Source organism: Phodopus roborovskii, unplaced genomic scaffold (genome assembly GCF_943737965.1).
Source record: "Phodopus roborovskii unplaced genomic scaffold, PHOROB, whole genome shotgun sequence".
NCBI classification, from domain to species: domain Eukaryota; kingdom Metazoa; phylum Chordata; class Mammalia; order Rodentia; family Cricetidae; genus Phodopus; species Phodopus roborovskii.
Genome location: NW_026126447.1, coordinates 24516476 through 24537014, shown reverse-complemented (window position 1 = coordinate 24537014; position 20539 = coordinate 24516476). Strand labels below are relative to the sequence as shown.

The 20539-nt window shown below is 39.5% G+C and overlaps 1 protein-coding gene across 10 annotated transcripts in view; it reads left to right on the top strand.

Moving 5' to 3' along the window:
- Positions 1 to 20539, top strand: part of Elavl2 (ELAV like RNA binding protein 2) — a 129809-nt gene that overhangs the window by 40524 nt on the left and 68746 nt on the right. For 9 of the 10 annotated variants that reach the window (XM_051188171.1, XM_051188167.1, XM_051188166.1 and 6 more), the window contains exon 2: positions 20189 to 20279. In XM_051188171.1, coding sequence (XP_051044128.1) covers positions 20208 to 20279 — 72 coding nt within the window. In that variant the 5' untranslated portion in view covers positions 20189 to 20207. Of the gene's footprint in view, positions 1 to 20188; positions 20305 to 20539 lie in introns of all 10 variants that reach the window. The other variant, XM_051188170.1, reaches the window with a different exon arrangement.

The window sequence follows — 20539 nt, the reverse complement described above, 5'->3', positions numbered from 1 at the left end:
AATGCTCAGGTACAGACACAGTTTCTGGTGTCCTTGGAAAGGTTTAAAAATCTCTCAAGTACACCGAGCTCGAGACAGTAGGTGTCTAAAATAGAGTACAGCATCATTGAGGACCAGCCAGTTGGATATCCAGTAGATCAATCAGCATCTTGGGTGACCTCATCTGTGACCATCAAGGACACACTAAAGTCTGGAATTTCTACTCCTCAGGGAGTGGGACCCAGTTATTTCACCTGTTCTGTGAACTCGATAAACTCTGGGACTATTTGCTTCTCTGTGGCCTTTCAGTTATGACCCTTTATTCCGCTCAGGCTGGAGGTGGTCAGTGCTTCAGAAATGCATGTTTACTGGTCAACTCTGGCCTTCAGAAGCTTTTCATTGGCAGAATAGTTCCAGTGTTTTTACCTGATTACTTGGGGGGGAGGGGATAGGAGTTGGGGGAGAAGAACCACCACTGCGGGTGAGTGGCAGTGGCTTCATGAAATTTCTCTCTTGTTTTGACTATTCCTGCAAAATACAATGCAGTGTTTGGGAAAATATGCGATTAAAAATTAATGTTTGATCTTGACAATATTTGATTTTTTTTGAGGGCAATTGTAATTGAAAGACCCTAAGTCTGTTTTTTGGTCCCCTAGGAAAGAATTCATGAAAAATTCATAGCATACTTTGTTCTGTACATGGGCCGCCTTCTTTTGTGGTTGTTCAGTTGGATGGGAGCATATTCCTGTCTTCCTGTTTTCAGGGTTTTGCTTTTAGGTACAATGCATCTGCAAACCCCATTGGTGGCTTTCTTCACTCTCAGCCTTTAGTAACAATTGTTCTCTGCTCCTGTTTCTAAGGCGGGTACAGAAATAAGTAAAAGTAAGCCTGTTCTCAATAGCATTGGGGTTATTTGTCAACTCTGTTTCTCCAAGGAAAAGCATTTAAAATAATTGGACACACTGTATTTCCCTATAATTTCCTAGGTATTGAGACATCCAAAAGGATGTGTGTAATGTCAAAGAGAAATTGAATGTATTTTATTCTGTGAAAAGCTTAGTACATTTTTTATTTTCCTTCAGCTGTGTGGAGATTGTTTCCTCTACAGTCCAGTGAGATGCTTGGTACCTAATCTGCTCATTTAACCGGAAGATATTAAGTGCTACTTAATCTTACCTACTTCCTGAGCTCCAACTTTTCAAGTGAATTGTCTGATTAAAAAGCTAATTGGAAGTTGGATGGAATGGGTGTGACAAGCTAAGACCATCCTCTGCCCACTTTTACTTAGGTGACACTGAGCCCATCTTTAGGCTTCATTTCCATCATTTGAGCAAAGGAATGGCTAGACAGGAATGGTATTCAGGCTTCCCAGCTTAACTATCTATAGTTGTAACAGTTCTATCTACAGAACTAACACACTGCATGTGGCCAATCTTGGAGCAGATTGCTCAGGGCTCATGGTTCATCTTGCCTCTTCCCAGGTTGGTACCATGCTGTGTCCCCAAATACCAAGTATTTCTAAGATTTTTCTCATTGTTAAGTCTCAGTTTAAATGTCACTTCTCCAGAGAGGCTTTCTTCTTATCACTCTTTATTTCTTTAGCATCCTGCTTTTCTTCATGGCCATGGAATGTAGTGGAGACACAAATTGACCTTTGCCTTGTTTGATACCGGTGTCTCCCACTAAGTTCCCTGCATGTTTGCCTTGTTTATGCCTGTACTGTGTTCATAGCCCGGTGTCTGAAACTTGGTAGGCATTTATTAAATGGTTGAATCCATGTGGATTCCACCCTGTTTGAACATTAGATAGCACACTGCATTCTACATATGCATTTGTTCTATCACGAGTTTCCCCATATCACCCCGACATTATCCCTCTTCACACTCCAGCTTGCATCCTGTGTTGTGGTTCTATTTATTTGTACTGTTCTTTGCTAGAAAGTAAGTAGGGACTCCTTGTCTGAGTCATTTTTGAGTACACAGCATGTTGCCCTATGTCTTGTGTGATTTGCCTATTGGAGCAAATGCAGATGTCTAAGTTCTTCAAATGTGTTGATATTTGAAGCATGTCTAACTGTGTGTGTCTGTCTGTGTGTGTGTGTGTGTGTGTGTGTGTGTGTGTGTGAGACTAAAGCCCATTTGGAAGCTCCATATCCCAGGGCTTGTGATGCTTCTTTTCAGTACTACTATGGAACAATTTCTCCGTATTTTCTGCCCATGAGGTTTGAGTTTGTTGATTGCCTATATGAGGTATGTGATGGCAGATGTCATTCTGTAAATATGTTTCTCATACTGGTTAATGAATAAAGCACTGTTGGCCAATAGGAAAGGAAGATAGGAGGGACTAGGAGACAAGGAGGAAAGAGGAAGGAGTAAGGAGGAGTCAAGATGGAGAGACTGGGGAGACGAGACGCCTGCCCCATTCCCTGGTAAGATAAGACCACGTGGAAATACATAGAAATGGGTTAATAATTAAGACAGAACTATCCTATAAGAAACTAGTACCTGGCCAACAGCATTATATCTAATACAGAGTCTTGGTGTATTATTTGGGGCTGGCGCAGCGGCAGGACAAGACCAGTAGAGGGAGGAAAAACATACTCCTTACATATGGTGCCCACGTGGCTAATAAGAACTTCCACTTAAAATTTAACCAAAGCTTAAAGAAGGGTTTTAAAAGCAAAAGAGTCAGGAAATTTTTCCTTTCCTTCTTTGGCTGATTTGGTATTTTGGGCTATCTGGGAACTCAGTTGAGCTCTCAAATAAGAGAGGGCATGAGAGAGTTCAATGAGTAGTTGAGGTGGAAAGAGAGAAAAGAACCTGATGTTTTAAAGCACCAGGACAAATAGCTTTCCTTCTGCTTTTCTCCCTAGCTACCTCGCCCAACCTCCCTGTTGCCATCACTACCCACACTTTGGCATCTCCATCTTCAGTGTGCATTCTCATTGTGCCCAGGTTTGTTTACCAACCCTTGGTGGTTAGACAGCCTTTCAGATAGCTTCCTTTTCATCAGTAAATACAGACAGAATTGCCTCATCAAAATGTACAAATTGATTTTCTCAGTGTGGGATGGTTCAAGCTAGCTTATCTCCAGAATTAATCTTAATTCATGGTTTAGCTCTCTAAAATGTCCTAATCTCCTGAGTGATTTTAAGAGTTGCAGGCATGTAGTATTAATCACAGCTTACTGACAATTTGCTGACCCTTCTGAGGATCTCCTCCTCCCATTAAGTACTATGCTAAATTGAGTAAAAACTGCCCACTATGGTTTTGAATTTTTACATAGTGTCTATAGGGTGTGCTTCTTAAGACGTCATCCACCTCTCTGTTAGCTGTGTTTAGTAATCAGGTGTTTTGATTTGGCTATCTGTGTGAATATTTTGTGTTACAGGATTTTTCTTTTCTTTTTTTCTTTAACCACAAGTAATTGATGATGTGTGCTGTAGTGGCTTAAATATTTTGTACTCAAAAAATGGCATTTGACAGATTATAAATGGTCTCCTTGCTAGTAAGTGAAAGTGTTCTTTTGGGTAAGTGAAGGAAATGCATCCTAGTCTGTAGGTTCAGTTTATGTACTTGGGTGTAGGTGTCACATGCATACACACCATAACGATACCTTATTTTGTGTAGTAACTGGATTTTTATTTTTCTTTCTTTTTTCCCCCTTAGGACTAACAGTGTTTGTAGCCCAGGTTTGCTCTGCAGTTTAGATTGACGCTCACATTTTCATTTTCCTACTATGCCTCCAGAAGGCTAGGCTTATAGTCATACTACCACACCTAGCCTGACAGGTTTTTTGAGTTGTTCTTTTTTGCTCATTGCTTAACTTCTTTTAAAAACATGGCTTTTTTTTTTTTTTTTTTTTTTTTAAAGAAAGAATGAAGCAATTCTACTTTATAGATTGGAGAAATTACCAAGGTTAAATTTCATCAGAGGTCTCTGAAGCACTAAGAAATAGATTTGGAACTGGCTATAGTTGTGCTTGGACCTCAGGTGACAGGGTTTGAACTCAGGCTGTCAGACTCTGTAGCAAGTACACTCTGAGCCTTCTCACTGTCTAGCCTGAAATTTTTAACTCTGATGAAGAAATTAAGGATGCTTTCAATATATTTTATTATTTAATTTTGGTACCAGTGATGGAAATGAGAGCCTTGCATATGTTACGTACACAGTCTCTACCATTGAACCATACCTTGCAGTCTTGAAGCTTTTGTTTTAATATAAATGGATGTAACTACAACCTTACTTTTTAATATTTATATTTAAATTTTCAGTTATGTGGATGTGTGGGTATGTGCAGGTGAGTACAGGTGCTTAAAGAGGCCAGTTAGCAGCCTGAGGTGGATGCTAGGAGCTACAAGAGCAGTAAGTGCTCTTAATTATTGAGCCATCTCTCTAGCTTCAGCATCTTGGGTTTTAAATGTTGCAAAGACTGGCTATATTTGGAAACTCTCTTGTATTACATGTGATTATTTTGGTTTTAGATTGATATAGTGTGTTTATTTCTGTAACCTTGATGCTTAATGAAGAAAGTAATAAGAACCTTTACATGGACAACACAGCAATGAATGTGAATCAAAAGTTGTCCCTCTGTGATATACACATACATAGTGTAGAATTTAACACAAAAGGACACACTAAGTTGACCAAAAATAGCAAGAGAAAGTGATTGTACTGACACCTATAAGTACATAATATGGATAAACTTTATCCAGTTGGAGGCATTCCTCTGTGGAAAGCCAGACCCATTTTTACTAGATTAAAAATTTATCTTGAGTGTTAATGACAATTCTGTGCCAAGAGACAACCATGCACGTGTGCCTGTAGTTAAGTGAACATTGAACACAGCAGGTTCTTTTTAGTGCATTCTCTACTGTATTCTACAGCTCTGTGTTGGACTCTCATATGCCAGGTTAGTAAAATGATTGAAGCATATCAATATTCAATGCCAATGTTGGTCCTTTCTCAGTTTATAATTGGCCTAGGAAGAAGAGAAAGTATGTATCCATTGTGTGTGTGGTTTTGTAAGGGTGGAACCTTGCTTTCCACACTGGGAGCCATGCTGTTCCTCATATAGATTTAAAAACACAAGCTCTCCCCCCCATCCCAGGAAAATTACTATGTATTCTGGGGTGGAGGGGAGTCAATAGCTTTAAAGTAATATCCTGCAACTTTAAAGATTTGAAGTTGATAGAGAATACTTTAACATCCCCATAAATCTTCAATTTTGGAGTTTCTCCAGCTTTTATTTTTAGCTGTGGCTTTTTAGTTAATGAGTGGTGGTGAAAAGTATACTTTCCTCTTGTTTCTGCCTAGAATTACAGAAACTTTCAATGCTGTACAAGTTTAAGAGATTCTTAAGGACTGTCATTGCTTATTGCATGATAGTGTCTTCTCTTTGTTCAAATCCTTATTTCTAGAAAATTCTACTTCTAGAAAATGGTAAATTACAACGGTTACTATCTCATGACTTATATTTTCAGTGAATCTAGAGAAAGCCTTGTTACGGTGCTTTGAAAACGTGTAGGAGATAATATCAGACTTTGGGGAACAGAAAAATGCATCTACTTCCAATACTGTCCATTTATCCCATTGTACAGCAAACTGTTTAAGGCAAAGGCTTTGCCTCAGAACCACCTTGATTCTGAGGCTTGTCCACTTTCCTGTTTGAAGCAGGTATCCATGGGAATCTATTTGAATAAACTAAAGGCAGCAAGCGCAAACAAAAAGTATGAATTAAATTTCTTTTCACTTCTGCTTTAGTCTTAGGTACCTTTCTTCTGCATCTTGAAATATAATTTATAGTATGTCATGAGCAACTTTGAACTTGAGACAGGATCATACTGTGTAGCACAGGTTGGCTGGAAAGCCCACACCTCCTTCTGCCTCAAATTTCCTTAGTTACTGTGGTTATAGGCATGAGTCACATGCCCTGTTGTAAGTTTTTAAAATGTTAATTCCAGGGTTTCTAGTATATGTGAGATGATTATCAGTTGGTTGGGGAGGGGCTGAGATTGGGGGTTGGGTTTTCTCCTCCTCCTTTCTTCCACACTTGTGATAAAGTATTTCATGTACCCCTCCTTATCTAGTATCAAAATACTTTGTTAGTTCTGAAGTAACTTTCCTGTTAGGTCTCATCTTAGTTACTTTTCTTTTGCTGTGAAGTTCATCATGACCAGGACAACTTATAAAAGAGCATTTAATCGGGGCGGGGGGGGCTTGCTTACAGTTTCAGAAGGTGAGTCTATGACCATCATGATGGGTAGCCTGGCAGCAAACTGGCAGGCATGGTGCTAGGTAGTAGCTGAACACTTAGATCTTATCCATAAACCTCTCTCTCTCTCTCTCTCTCTCTCTCTCTCTCTCTCTCTCTCTCTCACACACACACACACACACACACACACGGACAGACAGAGAACCATGTGGGCTTTTGAAACATCAAAGTCCATCCTTAGTGACATACCTCTCCCAACAGGCGTGTCATAATCCTATCTAAACAGTTCAGTACTGTGGAACAAACATTCAACTACATGAGCTGTGAGGGCCATTCTCATTCAAACCACAACTCCACAGAAGGGAAAAGACATTCCGAATTTGTATGGGCAAGATGGCTTTCTCTTAGAATGCAGGGACATATTAGTATGCCAAAGTGGGTCTTATTTACAAGTGCATTTAACATGTCATATTAGGATATTAGTAATATAGAATTGATGCTTTTATTCTGCTTATACTATGGGATATCTTGAAGATTATTAGATTTAAAATTGAAAATCCTCAGTTTAGGTGATCAGGATATATCTGAAGTATTTGCGTTAATTTACTGTCTCCTATGCTCACTGTCGGTATGTCCCTGTGCTCTGTATACAGTGCCTTCCCAGGCCTTTTATGCTAGGGGTACCCTTTCAATTCTCAAGTCTTCTGGCTCTGTCCATCATGCATAGTAGAAAAGCTATAAACACTTTAGGATGGCTTGCCTCTAGCTATGGCATTATTCTACTGGGGACCCAGCCTTAGCAGGAACCAGGGTGACATGCAGTCTTGGGAAAATTGGAAAGAACATCTCATAAAGGGTAATGATGTATAATAGCTCTGTGGGAATGTGGGTTCTGTTACGGACCCTTCCTGTCTTAGTCAGTGTTTTATTGCTGTGAAGGGATACTATGACCACAGCAACCCTTTAAAAAGAAAGCATTTAACTGGGGCCTGCTTACACTTTTAGAGGTTTAGTCTATTACCATGATGGTGGGGAACATGGCAGCACATAGGCAGACATGATGGGTGTTGGAAAGGTAGCTGAGAGTTCTTCGTCTGGATCCAAAAGCAGTGACACATTTCCTCCAAAAAGGTAGCACCTCCTTGTGCCTCTTAAGAACCTGACACTCCATGATGGCCAAGCATTGACATATATGAGCCCAAGGTGGGAGCCATTTTTATTCAAACTACTATACTCCCGCAGTCCCAGTTTCTCTCTTCCTTCTTGTTAGAAAAGGAAAAGAGGTGAGAGAAACTGGCTCCAGGCCAGTGAGAAAGTTCAGTGAGTAAAGGTACTTGTAGCTATTCCCGAGGGTTGTGCTCTGATGGAGCATGTGCACAGACATCCATATAATGTAATTTTTTTTTTTTTAAGTGTCTGTGCGTTTGAAGAAAATAAGATGAGGGGCCAGTGAGATGGCTCAGCAGGTAAAGGCTATTTGTGGGCAAGCCTGAAGACCTAACTTGTTTGAATCCAGGGACTCACATGGTGGAAGGAGAGAACCAACTTCAGTGTAGCTGTTTCGCTCACACAAAACACAACCAATAAACAAATAATATATGTTTAAAAAAAGAGAGCATCTATTCTGCATGTAAATTGGTAAAATTTTAAATGTTGTAAATGACTAATAAAAAGATTAAGCAACAAATTCGAATGCTAATCTCCTCCCCTGCTTCTTGTGCCTCTTGGAGAACATCATGGGTCTGTTTGCATCTCTCTTTCCATCTATGCTCTAGGGTTTGTTTTTTTTTTTTTTTCAGGATACATGTTTATGATCTTAGGTAGTTACCTGTGTTTTTCTTTTTCTTTTTTTAATATTCTCTTTGCAGCCCTTGCAGTTTTCAGTGCATGAATTATTAAGAGGCTATTTTTATTTTTATTTTCACTAATTGGTCAGCTAAACTTCTAGTTATTTGAATGTATGATGCATTACTTCATAGTATATTAAGACTGTTGATACCCTTACTCCTATGTGAGCCCCACTCCTTTCTATTGCTTCTCGGGCCTTACTTGGGTCAGGCCTATGGGACCCCCTTTGTCCAATGATTCAACAAGATGTAACCCATTCTTAGCACTGGGATGTATTTCAGTTCTTAATGTAGGAGCAACTTTTCTTTAACTACCAACAAATGAAGATGTGGGTCATTGTCACAACAATGTGTGCTGGAGAGACTCTGCTGAGCTGTGCACAGCAGTGCCAGGAACTTGCTCTTCATCTGGTGGTGGTGAAATTCTGAGCTTCAGTGTAGTTGAAGTTTTCACCTGTCATCATTAACTACTCTTGCTTCAGTCTCCACAATCCTTTTTATATCCTCTATATTCTGGTCCAATTAGTGAGAACGGAATCATTTTCAGCTGAATTCCAACACTGCAGTCCCCATGGTTTTGGACTGAACCCTGTGTATGTGCTTGGCAAAGATGGGTTTAACAAGCCTGGGTAGGTGGGGTAATAGATTTACAAAAATGGTATGCTCTTCTGACATTGATTTTTTTTTTAAACTAGAGGTTGTCAGTCAGCATCAAGTCTTTCAAAGGAGTGTCTCCACTGTGTTTACACAGAAAGTGAACATTTTGAGGTAAGGTTGGAGAAATAGTTCTCCTCAGAAGAACGGTTTGGCTCCTTTTTGTCAAGCCTTGTAGGAGATGGTGGGAATTTTCCTTCAAGGCTAGGTTGGAAGAGATTACAGCAATAACCACTTTAGAACTAGTGTATCACCTGGTGTGTAGTGGGTCCTTCTGAAAGTCTTGTTGGCAATGAAAGACTATTTACACCAGTGGTTTGCATGGTCAGTCTAGTGTTCCACCAGATTCTTTTAAAGAAACTTATACTTTACATAAGATAAAATTGTAGCTGGGAATGACTACTCAGGAGCCTGTGTTTGTTTGTGATTTCAAACTTTGATAATAGGCAGAAATCTAGTTTAATACTAACTGTACTGTATTCTCTAGCACTTTAAACATCGGGAAGCAAATGCCTCATTTCTTTTTGCTCACATACTTGTTTAAACTCTGTTGTTTAAGTTAGAGGTAGTTTCCATAGCAGCAGGTGATGTTTCCCTTTTATCTTCTTAGTGAAACATTTCACAAAGGTCAGCTGGAATGGCTGTGAGTTCTGGAAGGTTCCTATGTGTGCCTTTGACTCCTTGGGATTCAAGGCTACTCAGGAAGGGTGGGGGGTTTGGATGTTCATGTTTTGTGCACCTCTGGATTCCCATCTGGTACAGTGCCTGGTATATCAATTGGGTCAGGGAAACTGCTTTCTGATTTTAAGTACCTTATACAGCAGACCTTAGGGGAAGAGTAGGGGTATAAACCTCCCATGAGATTTTGGTTTTATTTCTGTATCTTTGTTGGGATCTACTTATTTTGAACTGTGGTGTGATGACAATATGACACACTTGTCTTTTTCCCCTGGTTACTGAGGCCTGCATTGTTATAGTGAAACCTTAAAGCTAGGCGTTTGCTGTTAATTTTTCTTTTTTTTTTTTTTCCAACTAGACGCTTGAGCTGATAGTGAATGGTGATTGTATCCTTAAGAAAATGTGATGGTGTTAGGGAATATTATTTTAAGGTGTGTGTTACTTTTGTTTATGCTGCATTTGTTTAACTCTGTGAAGCTGTGTCATGGTGCCTGTCTAAAACACCTGATGGTCTAATGAGCTGAATAGCCAATAGGGAGGCAGGGGAGAACAATAGGTGGGGCTGGCAGGCAGAGTGCATAAATGTGGGGAGAAATCTGGAAGAAAAGGAACAAGAGAAGAGGAGGACTCCAGGGGTCAGCCACTTCACTACATAGCAAGCCACACAGTAAGAAACAAAGAAAGGTATACAGGAATGGAGAAAGATGAAAGCCCAGAGGCAAAAGGTAGATGGGATAATTTAAGAAAAGCTGGCAAGAAACAAGCCAAGTTAAGGCCGGGCATTTGTAAGTAAGACTAAGCTTCTGTGTGTGATTTATTTGGGAGCTGGGTGGTGAGCCCTCCAAAAGCCAAAAGAATAAAACATGGCACTACATGATGTGCCAAGAGAAGCCTTTCCTTTATAGGCAACCTAAGATGACTTTGACTTATGCAGGTACATGAGGCTTCCTTGGAAAATCTTCCTCTTAGCAAAGAATATAAGCCTACATGGTTAAATAGATGAGTGTGTACTTGCTGCCTTGATTTGCCCTCATGGCCATTTATCTGCGTTGTTTGACTTTCTGTGCTTATGACAAGAAGACAAATTCATGTAAGCTGTATGCTATAGGTTTGGACATCTAGAAGCACTGGATGGGTAGTCAGTGTTTCTCAGAGTACTTGCTGGAGGCAGTGTATCCCCCTCTTCTTAGACTGATGTTCCTTTTAGTCAGAAGGGTAGTGAGGATGCTACAGATGAAAAAGAGAGGTTGTGTACCAGTGGAAAGCAGACTGGGAGTGGATGGGACTACTGGGGATTCTTTAAGAGTTTATGGGAATGGTGGACATGTGATACAGAGGTAGGTGGGAACAGGTCTAGTTGGATGCCTCACTGGGGAGCTGAGATGTTGCTTCGTAGGCAGCATGGAGTCAGCAAAAGTCTTGAGAAGAAAACGACTATTTTGGGGACGCTCTGTGTAGCTGGGGATTGGTAGGTGATTGCAGATGGGGCAAGTGTGGAAGCAGCAGTAGTTAGGAGCTTTTGACCCTGGTTTCAAATCTCATTTTTTTTTTAGAATTGTGTCTGTGTATTTGCAATTCTCATTTATAGCTGGTGGTACAGACCTCCAATCTTAGTTCTTTGGGAGACTGAGGCAAGAGGCTCATAAGTTCAAGGGCTGCCTATGCTAAAGTATGAGTTAAAGGGCAGCCAAGGTGACTTAAAATACACCTTCTCTCAAAATAAAAAGTAAGAAGAGGGTTGGGGATATGGCTCACTAAGTACAACACATTCCCAGCAAGTACAAGGTCTAGCTTCTTTCTCTATTATGCCTCCCTCCCTCGTCATTTGTAAATTGAGGGTCAAATATATATGTCTCTATATAGTTCATACTGCACATGAAGAGCAAATGAAATTTTATCTTTAAATTATCTGGCATAGAGTAAGTAGTTAATAAATGATAGCTTTTTTTCTTCTACCTTTTCCTGTTTAGTCAAAAGATTTCATTGATTTCTACAAAAGGCAGTCCCATTATTTTAACAACCTTTTTGTACCAAAATTATGCAAATCCTGTGGAGGATTCAGAGTGCTTTATTTCTCTTTTAATTAAACATCTCAAAACCACAGTTAATGCAGTCTTATAAAAATCAAGTTTAAATTGAGATCGGGTTGACGGTCATGATGGAAGGGACATGATGAAGGGAACTGAGTAGCCTTGTGTGTCTGGACCATTTCCCTGACTGAATGGTCACCTCTCCAGGACCATATGATATGCACTTTCGGTCTGGGTTCTAGAGTGTACTCATGGGTGGTGGAATGTCTCTACTATGTCTCTTCTTCCAAGTGGAAGCAGAAGCGGTTGGTTCATCCTTGAAGCTTATTTGTGAAAGAAGCAGAGTGGGTGGTGAATTCTGAGTGTGGAAGTTCTAAGAGTCTGGCAGTTGAGGGTGAAAAGACCCAAGGTGGGAAGGATGGAAGCCAAGTGCTCTTTTTTTTTTTTTTTTAAGGAGGTAGGACGGCATGTAGTTTTAAAAGTATGGTAAATTAAAATAGATAAGGCTGTTATTCAGATGTGAAATGCTTGGGCTATTGGCACCCTATATTTTTAAATATAGTGTTTGGAGATCTGGGGTTAAAAATTGCAGCAATTTAAGTAAAAATTCCCATCTTTCTTAGTCACCGTTTGTGACTGTGCTAAATGTAGTTTAACATAGCATCTGCTTCAGAGGCCCAGGACAGGAGACGACAGTCATGATTAGGAAAAGTACTTTCTGTCCACAGTGTTCCTATTTCGTATGAGTCTTCTGAAATTCTCCAGCATTGTTGCCCATTTAGATGTTGGGAGGTTTGAGAGGGGTTATCCACGCCTTAATTCGAAAGACTGACAAATTTTCTATGATAGCATTTTCAAGAAGCATTTTTCCTTTGTCTAATGATAATGATAGCAGCCTCAAACTCATTAAGCACTTTAGTTTGTAAAGTGCTTTGACATATTATCTGCTTAATATTTGTACATAACAAGAGCTTTTGAAGAAAGTTGGCCCCTTTACCACCCCCCACTTCTCTTTTCCCAGAATACAGATGATATAAGGGCTAAATGTATTCATGGTTGAGTCTCAGGAAAATTTCCTTAGGTTCAAGGAATCTTCAATTGCATCTCTACCTTTTTTCACTCCTTACAGTCACCAGGAGATAGATCCATTTTCAGTAACTTTTGGGACTATGTTTGTATATAATTACACTTATACCTTTGTTTCACCTTTAAGTTCTCTCTTAATCCTGTGAACTAGTAGTAGAGACCTACTGGTGTGAAGATGGCATGGAAAGTAAAAAGCCCACATAAAGTGAGTGGAGAAGCTTTGCTCTTAAGATACCAGTGGGACTCACTCCCCAAAAGACCATCGGAAAACACAGATACTTACATTATAATTCATAACAGTACCAAAAATTCAGTTATAGAGTAGTAATGAAAATAATTTTTATAGTTGAGGGTCACCACAAGATGAATAACTGTATGCAAGGGTTGCAGCATTAAGAAAGTTGAGAATCATTGCTCTATAAGATGGCAGGGGATATTGACCAGGCACTGACCTTGACTTGTTTGGCTGTTAAGGGGGATGTTTGGACTGGTGTGATGTGGGATCAGAAAATATGAGGCAAAGAAGTATCTTCTTGTTGTATGTAGCATTAGTCTCTTTTGAGCTTTAACTCTTGTGTACATCCTTAGGCAGCAGATTAACTAGAAATGTCTTTGGGATGCTCTCCTTTCATACTCTTCTCCCATTGGAATTACAAATAAAAACACTATGTTAATTGTATGCAAATTCTTGAAATGTAGTAAATAACTGGGAGTTTAAGTACCATAACAAGTCACAGATGTGCTTAAGCCTTTTTTCCCCTAGCTGTGCTGTAGTTTTTAAAGAAATTTGTCATTAGGGGAGAGAGCAACAGAGCTAGACCAAAGGAGATAAATAACTTTCTTGATATGAATCTTGCTTTTGAAGATGCCCCAACTTAACTTGCTAAGTCATTCATAGTTGTTATGTCTAAATTGAATGCATATACCCCTTGGGACTTGACACAATTTAAAATGTTACATAGGTAGATAACAGTGTGTGAGATGGTTCACTTTTCAGAGTCAAAGGGTGTTTAGATCACCATGGACAAGGAAGAGGGGGAGGACATTGCTTTGCTTTCTATGACCCCTTAATGCATTGTAAGGGTGTATATGTCCTAGGATACTATGAGTTTTAATTTCTTTAAAGTCCTACAGAAGTATTTGTAACCTTGCAGCATTACTATGAAAATAACATATACCTTGTTCACTTAGCTGACATTTCAGATACTTTATTTTGTTCTAAGCTGCTTGGGGTTAAACAGGAGCTACAGCATTTTTTCAAAGTCCTTTTAAATGACAGTGAAAAGTAAAATGTTACCCCAAGTGGCCAGATGGAGAACTGTGGCCCTTTCTAACAGTTGTGAGTTAAAAAGTGACATTTCTGTTCAGAAGGAAGTCTTCCTTGTCTTTCCTATTCCCTTTAAGATTAAGCACTCCTCCTGATCTGGAGCTCAATTATGACAAAGCATTTCAATGTCTCTATCTTACAGAGGAAACATGTTTTTAGCCTACCTTATGAAAACACTCAACTACTGGGATTAATTTGAGGATTTCCAATCAGCCTTTCACAATGTGTTCTACCCTAAGGGAATTCCTGATAGCTCTGATTTCTGTAGAAGAATGTGAAGTTAATCCAATTTCTGTGCTGATTACTATGTGAACTGTCTTAATTTAGCAGTTCACATCTATCTGCCTATATGAAACAACCCTGCTACAGAAATGGAAGGCGAAATTGACTTTATTCTCATTATACTCATGTTCCCTTTTAGGTTCTACAGCCAAATAATGGCTTGGAAATTAATTAGGCCCACTGAAGTTGGGATGAAAGAATGATTCATCACCAGAAGTCAATGGTTTAGTATATTCCATGCTATAACCAAGACCCAGTTAATCCATGACTTAATTTCACTACCCCACAGCAAGTCAAATGGCCTTGTTGAAGACGAGTGTGCTTCCACTTTAGAAAAGGACATTTAAACATTCTAAACTATTGGGGAAAACTGAGATCTTTCCTGTTTTTGAATCTTGAATGATTAAAATGGATTCATAATACAAATCAACTTTTTTGGGGTGGTAATACTTTAAGATCAGGTCTCACAAAGTAGCCCAGGATGCCTTTGAACTCATCCTGGTTCTTGTGCTTAGCCATGATGCTGGGGTTGCAAGCATGGTCAAGCATGCTGCATAGCTCTAGTTAAACCTTTAAAATTAAAACCTTGTTGATTTTTGCATTTGCTGTTAAATGAATTGAATACTGAATTCTTTTGTGAAGAATCTACTGTAAATAGTACTTGCAGAGAATAGCTTGATTTAGTACCCGGTTTTTATGCTGGGTTTTCTAAGATTCTTTTCCTTCTCTTTAAGGTCCTGCTCTCTATGTAGAAACCTTTTCTTTGTTTATTCATCTTGTATTCTTAGTTCCTAGCACATAATAAATGTTTTGGTGATTTGTTTGAATGCAAGCCATTGGAATGTAAACCCGCTTTGTTTTGTTTGGATTCTTTTTTTTTTTTTTTTTAATGGTGGATTTAAGCAGTTTGTTGATATAATTTAAGTGTAGTCCTTGAACTATATGCTTTCTCCTAAGCATATCCAGAATCTGATGGTTTGCCCCTGACAGTACCTTGGTCAGAGTCACTGTCATCCCTATGTGCCTGGGTGACTGTGGCAGCTCCTTGCCTGCTTCCAGACTTACTGAGCCCTTCTGTTCTCCCACTCAGTTATCTTCACAAGAGCCTCATGCTAAAAAAAAAAAAAAGGCTTGAAACCTTTTAGTGCTTTCTTTTTTTCTGATGGTTTTCAATGCCCTATGTAGCTGGACCTCATCACCTCTTTTCCCTCCCTCCCTCTCTCCCTCCCTCCCTCTCCCCCCCCCCCTCTCTAGTAGCTCCTTCCTTACTGTTCTACACAGCAGCAACTTTGACCTGTTGCGCTATTTTTCTTGGTGTTCTAGTGGAGATGACAATTATTTTCTGTTACATTCCCAAATTGCTGTTAACATACAAGTAGCAGAGCGTAGTGCACATCCCTGTTTGACAGCTTTGTAAGTCAGAAGTCTATTCAAAGTAGATCTGAGACAGCCAAGATGAAGTTCCCCCTGGAGACTTTAGGAGAAAGTGTTCCCTCATCTGTTCTACTTGCTAGAGGCTGACTATGAGGTCCTTCTGATGCTGTGACTTCTGGATAGTGTGACTTTCCATGCTTTGACTTATAAGAACCATTGCTAATCTTCTACACTCACCTGGATATTATAGGACAATCTAATGTGTATAAGATCAGTTGATTAGCAACCTTTATTTCACTTTGCTGTGTAACATGACATATCACAGACTGAGGGGAGAGTAGGATGTGGTCATTTTGAAGAGACTTTATTCTCCCCATGCAGTAGCCAGGGCCACTTTCCTTTGAGGCCTTGGCTCAAAGCCTATCATCTCAATGAGACCTGTTGTTTATTACTTGAGACTACCATCATTATCTCCACATTTTCTATCCAATGTAGCACTTCCTTACGTGTTTCTTTTTGCTCTGCTATACACATCTCCCACTGTGTGTGCACCCTGGTACTTCCTTCTTTCAGTCATTTCTTCAAGTACCTAAAGCTTCTCTTAAGTCCTAGTTGGTGCATGAAGATGTTTTGTTGAATGATCTGTAGGATGGGACTGGTGAGAAGATCTTTTTAATTGGATCTTTATTTTCCCATTGACTAACATGATTGACTGTAATAAGCTTAGAACAAAGGGAAGGATTTGGAACCCTGTGCTCATCTTAATCCATAAACCCCAAAGCCTTTAATCCTGCCAGTTCTGGAACTCCAAACGTACAGACTGACACCAAGAGAGACTTGTTTGTGTGTAGAAGTTGCAAAGGTCAAGAGACAGCATTAGCCACTAAGCAAAGTTTCTTTTGGCATTCCTGCAGCTAGTTGGTCTTTTGTTAACCTTAAGGCCTAATATCTGGATCTGAGATTGAGGAGTTCAGGGAGCAGATGAGATAAAGTGGTGTAAGGTTGGGTAGAGAGTTGATGGACGTTTTCTGATCCAGGGGATTCTATGAAGCCAAGAGCTTAATAGAAAACACACTTACATGTTCATCCTTATAACTCGTGGGTTATCTCTGGTTTCAAAGCTTGGTTGATTATTCTCCTTTACTTCAAAAACCCCAGCAATGTATCATAGACATGCCATTGTAATGATTTCAGTGGTGGATGATAAAGCATTCACTGCAGGCATGGTAACCCCAGACAGGTGATCTGATCTGCCCTTAGGCTGTTCATTTTTCTCTCATCATGTACATCCCTGCCTACTTTTCAGTTTCTTACCCTGAGTTCACTAAAGGAAGATATTTGGTCAGGATTCTACTGCCCCCTAGCTTTCTTTTCACCTTGCAACTTGAACTTGGTGTTTAGAGGAAGTCTTACTATGTAGAGGGAAGACACTACACTGTTTCTGCCCTTGTGGTTGTGTACCTTGGAGTTACTGAGCTTCTAGTCCCAAGTGAGTGTGGAGTCCAAGGTCATTGTATACAAACTGGATGTGTTAGTCTGAGAGAGATGCTTGTCCTTGCCTTTAGCCATGATTCTTTTTAGAGACATCATTTGTATTTGCCTAGCATTCTTAGCCAGTATAAAATTAAAACCATTTTAGACATGTTACTTAAGAATAATGGGCTTCTGAATTCCTTTGCATCAAAATCTGTTTTCTGTTTCTGCATTTAACTCTTGGCTTTTGATCATTTTGCTAAGTGATCCCTAAATCTCACATGTTCTGTCTCCGTAACTGTACTTGATCAAGGCATGGAACTTACCTGTGCAGTGTTTCAGGATTTGTTTTGACTTTTGTATTCTATAGTTGGCAAGTTGGAGTCACTGGTTCTTGAGATCAAAGTCACATAACTGATTACTTCAAAGGGAAATGGTTTCCTTTGCTGAACCATGCAACAGGAATTTGGTTTTCAGTGGGTGGGTGTGGCTGGTGGGATGCACCAAAAATGGAAGGTATGCTTTCATTGTTGTTTATCGTGGAATACTTTAGATGGGATAGAGAAGCAAGCTATTGAATTTGCACGTAGAAAAGACAGCATGCTTGACCCTTTCAGTCCCTAAGTTTTGGAGAAATTGCTCTTGTTCTTTCCTTGTGTGGATCCCTCAAAGGAGGCGAGATGACTTTAGAGAAGACTCACGAGCAAACCCAGAGAATAAGGCATTGGGCTTGTCTGAGGAAGAAAGGAAGCTCCCAATGTCCAAGGCTGGTAAAAAAATAAAGGATGCAGAGCACTCAGTGTCTATATTAAATATTTAGTATTGGATTTGACAGGCAGAAGGTGTTGATGGTTTAGGAAAAGCTTCCTGGAGAAGTTAGTGTGAATTAGGATGAGGAAGGACATTTGGAGAGGCTGTAAATAACTTAGTTTCTTCAGAGTAAGTATGAGCCCACATAAGTTTTACTTAATTCATTGAACCTTAATGCAGTGGTAGTTACCAAACTCTGGGACTTAGCTCATGATAGACCAATACTGTACCAGTGGGCCAGTTTCTCAACTTCTTACTGTTGCCAGAGAGGGGAAATCAAGTGAGTTTTGATTTTAGGGTTCTGAAGAACACAGTAATGTTAGTATTAAGTACATGTAATTGAAAGGCAAAAAGCTGGGTATGGGGGAATCAATCAAATGTGAAAAGCATTAATGCCTGTTGTAGGTAAACTATCCAACCATGAAAAGGTAAAGGCTACTTTCCGCCCTAACCCTGTGAGATCCATGCTCCCATTCATTACTGCTCCTCACCATTATCTCTTATAATTTTCTGCAAGAATGGAATATTCTAGACTAATCGGTGAAACTGTCTTTTCATAAGTTACTGAGCTAAGAACAACAGGATGAAAAGCAGTCTGAATTGGCACAATTGATGTCTAAGTGGTGAACATATAGAAAGCATTACTTTTTTCAAGCCTTAAATTAATGGCTCTGTTTCACTGGAATGTGGCCTTTTTCCTTTCCGAAGAGCCCCAGAGCCAGTGGGTTCTATAAATAGTGCATAGCCGGGTTGTCTGTGGTAGATTGAGTGGAGCAGAATCACCTGTCCTTAAGTGAAGGGGAAGTAGCTTTACATTTTTAGTAACTGAATTGTTGGCCAGCATAAAGGTAAGGGCATGTGAGCAGCTTATTTATAACTTTCCATAAAGGTGTGTGTCTGCCTCAAGTGGAGAGACTGTCTGGGTGCTGGGAATGTGAAAGTGCAGTGGAATCATTTTCCGTCGGCATTTTCCTTCCCAGCTTAGGTGGTTCAGTAGAGACTGCTTGTATCCCTGGGGCCTTGAAGGAGGGGTGTCAGTAGATCAGCTCACTAATGTTGTCTCCTATGGAATATAGGGGATGAGGCTGTTAGATCTGGTTTTACCCGTGATTTTAGGCAAGGAGGATATTTGGATATTAACTCCTGAATGTATCCTGGACATACGTTTTGTCTTGGTTTAACCTGTTGGGTGTGGTCGTCCTGCTTTATAGTTGGGCTCTTGGGAAACTATTTCATGGATATAAAGCATTTTATCTCAGGTTAACTCCAAGATGAACATGTACAATTAAGAACACAGGATCAGTCTGAATTCTCTGGCTACAGTGGGAGAAAGGAAGAACAGCAAAAATATTTTCATGCATCCAGCAAGGAGTCTTTAAGTACTTTCTTAGATGCCAGAGTCCACTCCATGTTTATATTTCATGTGGATTATGAATAGTCAGGCTTTCAACTCTGAAGTTGAAAATTTGAAATTATTAAAATGTAAGGGGATCTTTTTTTCAGCCTTCCTTTGTTCATTATTGTTTCTGAACCCGAGTCTTCCAATTGGTCATTTTAAACATGTGGATGTATAGCTAAAAAGTAAACTTTTGACTTTTGGACCACTATCATAGCTCTGTTTAGTTTTCAGACAAGTTGAAGTAAGGCATAAACAGCCCATTAATGCTATTGGAGGCCTCATGGCAGCACTAATTTCAAAGCATGTTGGGTTCACAATTTGCATATTATAAAATTATTCACTTGATTTTGTTCAGGAACAAAGCTGACATCCTATACAATCATTCTCCCCCCTAATCCTATTTATTTGCCCAATTATTTCAATTGAAAGATGCTGGTTTACTGCCTCTTAGTATATGTGAAACTGGTAGAGACTGGTTTCACTGTAGTGACAGAACAACTACAGGGGGGTTTGATTCCCTTTTAATTTGAAGTCCCAGGATTAAGGGTCATTTGCAGTATAATGTAACAGTGTGGGCAAATACAGCTTCTTTTAATGCCCCTTTGATATTTAGGAGAGAGTGTGCTTTTATGCAAAGCAATCACTTATGAATCGCTTGACTGCTTTTCTCACTAAAATTCCATTCACATTTCCTCCCTTCTCCCATATCTATAAAAGAGGACTGCATGTAGTATTTTTATTTTATTTAAAATTTTTTAGAAATGGATTGTAAGGTAGTTTTTAAAGATAGATGCCAAGATAACTAGTTAATATTGTTTTAAAATCAGGCTTTTAATTGCAAATACATTTATGCAAGAAAACTACATGTTAAAATAAATTTGGAAAGATTAGATTGGAATTGCCTCAAATTCAATTAAGCCCCACTGCATGGACGTGCTGGGAATATGAAGACAATCACTGTAAATCTGTGCAAGCTGACATGTTGCATTACCTTGCTCTACTCTAACGTATGGTACTTTTTGTGTCCATATTGCAGACGGCAACTCCAAACTAACATGGCAGTCAGACTGTGTGATGTGGCTTCTCTGCTTAGAAGCGGTTCGTGGGCAGCAGAGCCTTGGACCGGGGTCTGTGGGATTTTTCTTAAATTCTGTAGGCTACTTTTTTTTTAGCATGTTGCAGAAGTGCCGAGGCCATACCAAACACTTGAACCTTTAATTTGGCATACTAATCATACTTACATACTATGGTATGGCCATCATTAAGAATTTAAAAGCACATTGCAATTTTAACTGTGGTGGTATATGTAGATCAGAACGGTGCTGTTATATATGTAACTGAACTAATCAACATTAGGATTTAGTGCAGACTCAAAAGAGTGACAAGT